Raw genomic sequence first — 10710 nt, 5'->3', positions numbered from 1 at the left:
TGCTGAATCACTGCTTTATTTGCAATGAATGGGGCCTTTCCTTCCAACGCCTTGTGGCAATATATCAGCATGGAGCTCGGCAGTAAAGGATATACAATAGCATGCACAGTTGCACTTAGTGGTAGAGTCCTCTATTTATATGTACTTCCTTTTTTTTTTTTTTTTTTTTTTTTTTTACTAAATAGAAACTTTGTTGATCATAAAGCCAATGGGCACTTGGTATCCTGTAATATCATTCATCAAATCGTAATGTTAGAGGTTAATTCTTCTTGCTTTGAGAGTAACATTGAGATAAAGGTCAAGATAATATTTACCTATCCTTGAAGAGAGGATACTTTGAGAAACAACACTCAATCATGTGGATTGGAGCAGGGTTGGAGGAGGAATATAATAAAAGGGGGAGAGTAAAAGAAAAGCTTTCAGAAAGTTTTTAGACTCAGTAAAGAATCAACAGCATGTGTATCTCAGCAGTGAGTGTGGTGCTGTTACTATTCATTTTGTGGATGCTTGTGGTCCAACTCTGTAGACAGACTGAAAGGCAAAGTGACAGAGATGCCAAAGCAAGCAACAAACCAGAAGGTAGGAGGTTTGATTCAAATTAGAGCGGTGGAGGCGTAGATTTAATAACTTTCCATTGATAACCTGAATACCAGAAAAGTGAAGAAGGAGATTATGGGTGGGTGATATGACCAAAATCTTATATCACGATGAGTAATTTTATTTCACGGTACGATATATATCACAATATAGTTATTTTTGTTTTAAATAAGGTTTTTATGATTTCAAAATGTTTGATACCATTGACATTTTGATAATTCTTGTCACCATTTTCAATATCACAAAAAACTTATGCTAACCTAAGTAAAAAAAAAATAATAATAATTCTCAAGCTTACTGAAGACAAGTAAACAGTGATAAAGAATGAACAAAGAAACTAATTACAAGCATAGGAGAACAAACAAAGACACAAATGAAATAGACATACCAGAAAAACTTCAAGCGCTAGAAATAAGAAATAGGCCTACCACGTAAATTTAATTTGTATTAAGTACTCAAATGTATAGAAAACACTGCATAGTCTTCACTGTGTAAATGAAATAATACATTTATACTTATTAAAGTTACAAAAGTGATTCAGTCAAGAGCAGTGAGAGATTTTCTCTTTTTTGTTGTTTGATTACATTAATGACAACAGCAGGGAAATTTGGATGCTGTCACTTTAAGCCCGACCACACAGATTCAATATACTCGTGTGTTTTCTTTCTCAACTGTTAACGTTCACTGAAGACATAAATGACTGTTTACATGCAAAGACAGGGTCACTTTTACACAAAAGTATGTGTATTTAGTCTGCAAAAAGCACTCAGTTCAGTTCTCATGTGCTTTATGAGCAGCGGTGTGCGCGTCTCTCAGTGATGAGACACAGTGTCTCTGACAAGCACGCACATATATCGATATGTCTTTCGCTGCATACTTAATAACAAGTTTTTAACCCGCAATACTTAAAAACGCATGCTAATGACAAGCTTCTGTGACTGTGTAGCACAGAAACGTCAAGTGAGCGTAACCACGATAGAGACGATAGTCACAAATTTCTACCGGTTAATCGTGTCTACCGGTATATCGCCCACCCCTAAAGGAGATTGTGAAATTCGACAGCTCTGCTCCATTTTGATATGTACTTGTCTCTCCACTTGTACTTGTCTAGCTGCTGTGCCCAAACTCCTGCATTCCCTCTCTAAGCGCTTCCTTCCTCTTTCTCCCACTCTTCCTGGTCCATTCTCTCTCCCTCTGCTGGGCAATATGCTGGATCTCGCTCAAGATCATCTGCCCATCCACTTGACTGCACTGGCGCATCGCTATGGAAACATCTATCGGCTCAGCTGTGGCAGCACAAGTAATTCATCTTTTTATTTGATCTCCATGTTAGTAAAACTCATGACCTATGAAGCACAACTAAATCAAATGTAGAATTACACAAACTTTGGTCATTCATCAATTATGAATCATTTTGAACATTTAAATATTTATATTTTTCTATAAAAAAGAAAGGAAAAATAAACAACAGAGCAATGGGTATGCATTTTGTTTTTGAGGAAAGGTTTACATATTCATAGTTATTTATCTTTGTTTATGTTTACATAACAGTATTTCATTCATTTCTCCCAATATGTTAGGAATATGGGCTATATTACATTTTGAGGATAAAAAAAGTAAATTCTCTGTAGTGTTCACATGTAACTCCTGTTCCATGTTTTCTGTTCAACATCAGACTGTGATGTAAGCACGTATTAGGCTACGAAAGAAAGCGTACGTGTTTGTCATGTGGTACAAGGAATGCAAGTAAAAATAAACTGCATGTTTGAGAGCAACTCTTCCTGTGTACGTGTGCTTTCGTTTATTAGACAAGAAAGACTGCATTCTTAATTTTTTTTATTTAAAAAAAAAAAGAATTCTATAGCTGTTAGTTAGATAAGCAAAAGTAAAAAAAAAAAAGTTTTTTAAAAAGCTACACTGGCAAACATTCAGACAATTATGTTATGATGGTATCTCTTTTCATGTCTTTTATTGTTTTTTGCAGCCATGGTGATATTAAACAGTAGTGAGATCATCCGCGAGGCTCTGATTAAAAAATGGTCTGACTTTGCTGGGAGGCCTCATTCATACACAGGTAACTTACTTTGTTCAACTAGCCCAGCAGTCAATTGATTATCTTTTCAAAAAGACTGCCTATATTTCATATCTCATATGTGTTTGTTCTTGTACCTCACTCTTAGCTGATATAGTGTCAAGTGGAGGGCGAACCATTTCTTTGGGTGATTTCAGTGAGGAATGGAAGGCTCATAGGCGTGTGGTACATAGTGCTCTGCAGCGCTGCACGACTGATTCCCTGCACTCTGTCATAGAAAAGCAAGCACACCATCTCTGTCAGGTAAAGGGCAGATACACACAGGCTGCGTTTCAGTCCAATTTTATATGCCTTTCCCTCACTAACTTCCCTCCGTCTCATTCACTCGGATTTACGTCCCACTGCTGGTGGAACCCTTTGTTTAAAGGCACAATATGTAACTTTTTTGCTTTAAAAATAGCAAAAATCACTATATCTATGTTATATATTTTTTATAGTTGTGTACTTACATTATCCCGACTGTTTCCAACAACTTTCAAACCAGGAGAAATTTGTAATTTAATTTGAGAAACGTCCCGTTTCTTTATTTCCGTTTTGTCGCCGCCAATGCCGTCATATCCGCGTTGTCCCTGGTTTCCGCTCGTGCTGCCATGGCAACCAGAGCCATAGATATCATATATAAAGGCTAGATGTCTCGTGCGCGCTGCTGGCCAATGGAGGTCGACGTCCGCACGTGGCGGCCATCTTGCGGCAGTGTGCTCGCTCACTCGTTTAATGGTGCAAATACTTTTAAATAACCATAACTTGCCCAATTTTCTACCGATTTTCAAACGGTTTGGTTTGTTATAAACGTCAGAGATGTAGTTATGACACTACATACATACACTGCATACATATGAAAAATTATAACATACATGTTCAAGCATTCGGAATTATAGCCACGTTAATAACGTTTGTAAGAAACCAAACCGTTTGTAAATCCGTCAATATTTCAGCGAGATATGAGGATTTGTGTGCATGCTGATCACTCACCTTAATGCACAGAGCACTGACCTAAGATGGCCGAACGGTGATGCCGGAAGTGACTGCGCCATAAGACATCTAGCGTTTATATATGATATCTATGACCAGAGCTATGAACCAGAGCCGTCTGATAGTAACCAAAGCAACTGACGCGGACAACTTTGTAGTTCGCAATGTCTATTTGCACGTTGTTGTTGTTTCGTTCAAACATTATGGACCATGGCAAGCAGACTTTGGATAAAAAAAGGAGAACTAAAACGAGAATCAATATCAGCGCGGTGTTTTCGAGATGCCGAGAGCTCCCATAGACAGTATATAAACGAGAGCTCCACGTCCGAGACTTCGACCGCTCCTACATGTACTTTATTAAACAGGTGAGCACATTTACATAAAACTAATCAATGTTTTATAGTTCAACAATGATAAAATGTCAGAATATGATCTGTATGTTATTCTAATGTTGATCTAGTTTACTGCTAGTCTCATACATACAGACTAACACATACATTTCAACACATTTAAATGCAGTTTAGTGTGCTAGTGTAATGTTAGACCAAGTGAAACAGCGCTGCGTTACCTCACAAGTTTAATTTGTCTAATAAACTGACCTGTGAGTAGTAATTCGGCGTGTAGTTCGGTAACGTTAGAATGAAATGTCCATATTCCTTTTATATCCGCGGGACTCGCGTCGCGTTTGGAGCTGATAGCTGTCTCTTAGCAATCCCGAACTGCTTCATATTACAGTCATGATAAAAACATCGATGTATTCAGTCGTCCATAAACATTATCAGATCGGTCGGCTTGACGTTGACGACAAGATCCATAATTCTTAGCAAATGTTGCATCATCAAACTACGCCTTTGTTATTGTAAATAGGTTAGCGACCCCTAGTGGCGAAAAATGCCATACTGTGCCTTTAAAAGGAACCCACTTGACGAAGTTGAATGCACTTCAAAATAGCGGCAGAAATTCACCCAAAAGGGAAGTGCTTAGGAAAGTTGCGAGTGTGTCTAAAAGTGGAGTTAAACGCAGTCACACACTGATACATATTTCATCATGACAGACTTTTATCAGTTTCCAGGTCATGGATCAAGTACAAAGGAACAAGAAAATGAGAATGCAGAAAATGAGAATGCATTTTGGAATGTTGGATTTTTTTTAACGTTTAAAATAATTATAAATACCACACTTATACAGATTAATCCCTTAAAATAACACATTTTGTGGTTTTGAAACAGGTGTTGCGGGACTACAAAGGAAAAGCAGTGGATTTATCTGAAGATTTTACTGTGGCCGCGAGTAATGTCATCACAACACTAACCTTTGGCAAAACTGTAAATTATGTTTAAAAGTTATTCCCCACAATATACAGTTTATGTGTCCTCAATTTCATGGTCTCACTCACACTGAAACCTCCTGCTGCCTCTCATTGTGACAGTATGATAAGAGTTCAGAAGAGTTGCAGAAGCTGCAGGACTGTCTGAATAAGATTGTGTCTCTTTGGGGTTCACCCTGGATCTCAGCACTGGACTCCTTCCCTCTGCTCAGGGTAACACATTTGATTTTAACCCCCAAGTTGCAGGATTTAAGAATTGTTTTGACCCTAGATGCATTTCATTTGCACCCTTTTTTGAAATTTTTTTCCCTCATAGAAATTACCCAACCCCACATTCTCTCGTCTCATGAAGGAGGTAGCCAGACGTGATGAACTGATAGGGAAACACATAGAAGAGTTTAAGGTAAGAATGTATGCTCAAATGATTAATAAAATGATCAAACATAGTTAACTAAAATGTGCTTAGTACTAATCAAGTGTCATGTGCAGAGAAGTGACCATAAAGAAGGCAGCACACTGACTTCTTCACTTCTGCAGTGCCTCGAACCACCACAAGGAGCAGCCAATCAAATGGTGAGCAATGGAACATGATTTGTTTGGAGATTCCTGGACTAAAGTTTCCTAAACTGGAGACCTCAAAATACTGAAAAATAAATTGTATATTTTGCTATTGAATGAAAAACAAGCATAACATCATGTTTGAATGTCCTGGGGCAAAAAATATTTGTTTCATGCATAATTATTTAATCTATAAAAGACAAACTGAGTTGTTAGCTTCTTTTGTTCTTATAACATTTTGAAAAGAATAAAGGAAAGAACTTGTAATTAGTAAAATAAATGAAATATCTTTTCTTTAACCTATTCAACAAAGTACAGTAAAAAATACAGTGTTCTTCAATCTGTTCCATTTAAATGTAAACAAACAGACACCTAAAGGTGCGGTCACATTTGAAAATTTGCAGACAAAAAACAGTCATTTCAATTGAAATCTGCACAATCAGGAGTTTGGCATGGGGGCAAACATTTTTTACTATAATGAATCCAATGTTGTTAACCAAAATATTGTTGTCTCCTATATATAGACTCTGACAAACACTCATGTGCACATGACTATAGTGGATCTGCTAATTGGAGGGACAGAAACTACTGCTGCCTTGCTCAACTGGACTATGGCCTTCCTTTTACATAGGCCTGAGGTACCTATTGTTTTATGCAGCCTATTTAAATCAATCGTGGTCCTGGAGGGTCAATGGCCTGCAGAGTTTAGCTCCAACTTGCCCTAACATACCTGCCTGGAAGTTTTTAGTCATCCTGAAGACCTTGATTATCTTGGTTCAGGTGTATTTAACTTGGGTTGCAGCTAAACTCTGAACAGAACAGTGGTCATCCAGGAGCAGGATTGGAAACCCCTGTTTTACAGGTCTATAAACAAACATTCAGCACACAGTATTTTCATTCTCTCGCCATCCAGGTTCAGAATAAAGTGTACGAGGAGCTGTGTGGTGTGCTGGATGTGCGGTACCCTCAGTACAGCGACCGTCACAGACTGCCGTATCTGTGTGCACTGATCAACGAGATGTTGAGACTACGACCTGTAGCTCCCCTAGCCGTGCCTCACAGAGCCATACGAAACAGCAGGTGAGCATCGAGTGAGATCAGTACTGTGATCACTAACAATTAGGCTGCATCCAAAATCGCATACTTTCCTGCTAGGTATACAATGGCGAAAACTAGTATGTGACAAAAGAAGTATATCCAAATTCACAGTAAAAGAGTAGGCAAAATGTACCCGGAAATGTACCCGGATTCTGAAATGTCCATAGGATGGACACTTTACTGTCCCATGAGGCCACAGGAGAGGATTTGCGAATGGCAGTGAAGCAACACCAGAGATGGTCTTGTATTAGGGAGATGAGAGGGTCTGTATCTCTTACCATTGGAGAAATCATAACGGCTAACTTGGATCACATGAGGCAACTCAGCCTATCGTGTAATGGCAGTGACGTCAGTGCACGCAGTAAAAAAATGTATGACAGTCAGTTACAGCTTACGTTAATCAGTTTCATGTGGATTATTAGCGGATTGGTCTTGTGAATAAATGTTCTATATTTGGTGTTATATTGCTAGTAAAGTTACAGTTACAGTTCACTTAACTGCCACCAGTGCCGCTATTAATAAGGGTTTCTGAATTGTTCCATATATAGCCCTTTTAATGTTCACTCAGATTCTCAAAAGAAATTCATACAGTCCTCTGTTTAGTATTGCAGGCCATTTCATCCCCAAGAATACAATAATCATTCCTAATCTGTATGGTGCCCACCATGATCCAGACGTTTGGAATGATCCATACAGCTTCAAACCAGGTACAAAACCACACAAGTTGTCAGACCTCTCTAATTTGCATATTTACACATGCAATGCAGTGCTCATTAATCATGACAGTGAATATGATTTATTTTAGAACGCTTTTTGGAAGATGGTGGCAGGTCCCTTCGTGCCCTGATTCCTTTTGGAGGGGGAGCTCGGCTGTGTCTGGGAGAGGCGGTAGCCAAAATGGAGATGTTTCTCTTCACGGCTTATCTGCTGCGAGACTTTCAGTTCCTGCCTGCCAGTAAAGAAGAGCCTCTGCCTGACCTGCGGGGCGTCGCCAGTGTGGTTCTTAAAGTCAAACCATACGCAATTATAGCACACCCAAGAGAACAGTAACTGATTATGAATAGAGTGTCGCAGGAATGAGTTCTAAAACCCAGAAACATTTTTGAACTTACAGTTTAATCATCCCGATGTCAAGGTTTTTTTTTTTTATGGGTTAGCACAAGCTTGATGTATTTTCCTGTTTTATTCTAAAAAATAAAACACATCTGTATACCCAACTCATGAATTGTTTAAGCTTTTATGTGACTTGTAAAACAAGTGAGCAAATTGGACTACAGAGTTTGTGTAGTTTGTAGTAGCTGGTGTAGTTTGTTTATATTCTAAAGCTTCTGGCGAATACATTTAGACTTCAAAATTCATAAAAGATGTGTTCATTTGTAAAAATTATCTTTAAGTATCATAAACTTGTGTTGGTCACAGAGCTTATTATCCAAAAGTCATTGTAAAAATGTCGAGGGAACCAGGGTGATGCTAACTTCAGGAATGCCTACAAAAATGCATCATCTCTGCAGCACTCTATAGCTTACTGTATACATTTTTCCTGTCATAAACAGAGTAATGTGATGTAGGGCTTATTTGGGTGCATTTGAGCAACAACTTGCTGGGTAACTAGAAACGTATGTGTCAGAATAAATCAAATTCTGGTTACTATGAATATAACAAATTCTAATAAAGCTGAAGTAAAGCATTTAAAGGGATGGCTAATTGCCATGTACTTTGAAGTCACATTTTTTATTACATTTAAATTGTTTAAATAATAACATATTTCAATAATTGATGTTATAAAATATTTTATCATTTACTTTATAAACATCCTGTATTTTTATATACACATGTGTTTTATCACACAATTTTTGGTGTTTAACAAGGCAGTCCATTGTTGACTATGCTTCATTACAATTGGAGTGTATATGCTTTTGTCATTTTTATGATTGACTGTAAACATTGTGATGAGTCTCAAGTATTAATAACTTAAGATGTTCGAGTTTAAATAACTTAAGATGTTCGAGTTTAACTGGGGAATAATGCATTACATGATTATTAGCCTATATTGAATTCTTAAAGGTACACTCAGTATTTTTGTGTTGCACAAATATCTAGATATCGCACCAAAACAATTTTTTTTTTTGCCATCGGCTGTGATTTTATGAATTCCTTAAGATAAATGGTCGGATAACAGTGCTGTAACCCGGATTTGTATAGTGATCTCAACATTGGTGCTGTTCCTCTCTCGTCCACTAGAGGGTAGAACACACACTCTACCAGCTGAGCGCAGAACTGCACACACTTCCTGTGCTCGGCTCGCTCGGGTAACGGGTTGTTGATGGTAAACAGCGAGCACATGCTGAACGCAATCTTTGACATTTTGCCACAGAACCGAATGACAACTACTTTGATTTAAATCTTAATTTAGTAGCTTGACGTTTAGCAATTTGCCTGGTCTCTGTAATTACACGCTGAACAATGAAATACTTCACTTACTGCTCAGGTATGGCGTGACAATCCTATTTGCTACAATACAGTAGATTTCACTCATTAGTAAATGTGTTTGTAACTTATATTTATATACATATAGCATTTTTTCGTTTTCATTATAGCTGTGTTTTACCAGTAAGTTTGTTGCTTTGCCTAATGAGTTTGAGTATGTCTGGCAACTTTGCTTAAATGCTTTATTTCTTTCTTTGTATTTTATACTTAACATAGCCTATTTGTTGTGTACACTTAAAAGTGCACTAATTTCATACATGTGTGATTTATGTGTTCAAAGGGCACTGATGGATTTTATAAAAGAGTTTACCACAGTCATGACATTAATGATTTTGTCTGTCTCATCACTCCATGCTGCTTATCAGCTATTCAAGGTAAACGTCCATTCAGTGTCTTGAATCCATTATGCATACTATCAGTAAGATGCATGTGGTTGCACTGTTATAACTTTTCTTTCTCTGTTTGCAGGATCACAGAGCTTCATCGTTGGGCTTCCTCCTGATTGGCTGCTCCTCTGTCCTTTCATTCTTTTCTCCCAGTAACCAAATTATCATGTCACTCCAGAACGATCTAGAATGGGCAGGTGAATCACTCGGACCTGTGCTTTCTACTTTTGACTTCCTGTGGCTTAGTGACGACCACATCACAGCCCGTATCCTACTGATTGGCTCCACTTGTTTTGTAATGCTCTCTGATTGGCTATCGCCAGATGGGTTGGTCATTATGTCACGCTGCTTGGCCTTTTCCACCCTTTCCTGTTCGCTGACAGTGTGTGCATTTGCTGAAAATGCAGCAGGGGCAGTAGGGAGTGTTGCCCTCAGTCTCCCTTTATTAGTTTCCCCAAGGAGCAGATCTTTGGGTTCCCTCGTGTTGCCTACAGAAGGACTCAACTGGATCTTTAAAGTCATCATGGCATTAGGATGCTGGACCACCAGGAAGGCCCTTATTAAATACCTGCTTGATTTGAAAGGCTGGGACTGACATAGGAGCAAGTAATGTTTTCCAAAGTTAACGGAGAACCACAAAATGGTACTCTCAGGTTACTAGCAGGTATATGTACTGTGTTTTACTGTTGCATGTAAAAGCCTTTTGTCTTATAAGCTAACATTATAGTGTATTATATTACAGAAACTGGAATTGTTTACATCTATTCATATAATAGAGTTTGCTTATAACCTATTAAATCCATTACAGTGACATTGAAGGCTTCTAAAATCCCTGAGCGATGAATGAATTGTTTAGCATCATCAACAATGTAGTCCTTTGTAAAGAAAGAATGGGACTCTGTTTAAGTCAGTGTTGCCATGTCCACTTATTATAAGAAACTTTGGTAAATGTGTGGTAAATTTAATTATTGATTTAGATTTAGAATTTTTTTTTTTTTTTGTAAAATTATATAATTATTGCAAAGATGTTTTCTGAATGTCCATAATGCAGCTTAACTTTATTTAATGTGTGTTTATACAGGTTTATACTAAAAGGCAATGAAAAAAAAAAAAATAGCAGGTTTTGGTGAGGATAGTTATTTATTTTGGCATTGTTTAGTCACTTCATTAGTAACTCATTTGTCTAGCAAGAT

The 10710-nt window shown here is 37.7% G+C and overlaps 1 protein-coding gene across 3 annotated transcripts; it reads left to right on the top strand.

Moving 5' to 3' along the window:
- The first annotated feature begins 413 nt into the window (after nt 1-413).
- Nucleotides 414-7861, top strand: cyp21a2 (cytochrome P450, family 21, subfamily A, polypeptide 2). 3 transcript variants are annotated; one of them, XM_084089810.1, is made up of 12 exons: nt 414-579; nt 1709-1897; nt 2582-2671; nt 2778-2932; nt 4891-4986; nt 5091-5201; nt 5305-5391; nt 5526-5561; nt 6071-6184; nt 6460-6626; nt 7248-7351; nt 7450-7861. In XM_084089810.1, exons 1-12 carry the CDS (start codon nt 456-458, stop codon nt 7692-7694), a joined length of 1518 nt encoding a protein of 505 aa, XP_083945936.1. In that variant the 5' UTR covers nt 414-455; the 3' UTR covers nt 7695-7861. The 3 variants fall into 3 exon arrangements, with proteins under 3 accessions (XP_083945936.1, XP_083945937.1, XP_083945935.1); XM_084089811.1 differs by having other exon boundaries at nt 5478-5561; nt 7431-7861; XM_084089809.1 differs by having other exon boundaries at nt 415-579; nt 5478-5561.
- The last annotated feature ends 2849 nt before the right edge of the window (nt 7862-10710 follow it).

Source organism: Abramis brama (assembly GCF_963993115.1).
Source record: "Abramis brama genome assembly, chromosome: 17".
Classification (NCBI taxonomy): Eukaryota; Metazoa; Chordata; class Actinopteri; order Cypriniformes; family Leuciscidae; genus Abramis; species Abramis brama.
The sequence above is the reverse complement of the archived record's forward strand: the minus strand, read 5'-3'. Positions and strand labels throughout refer to the sequence as shown.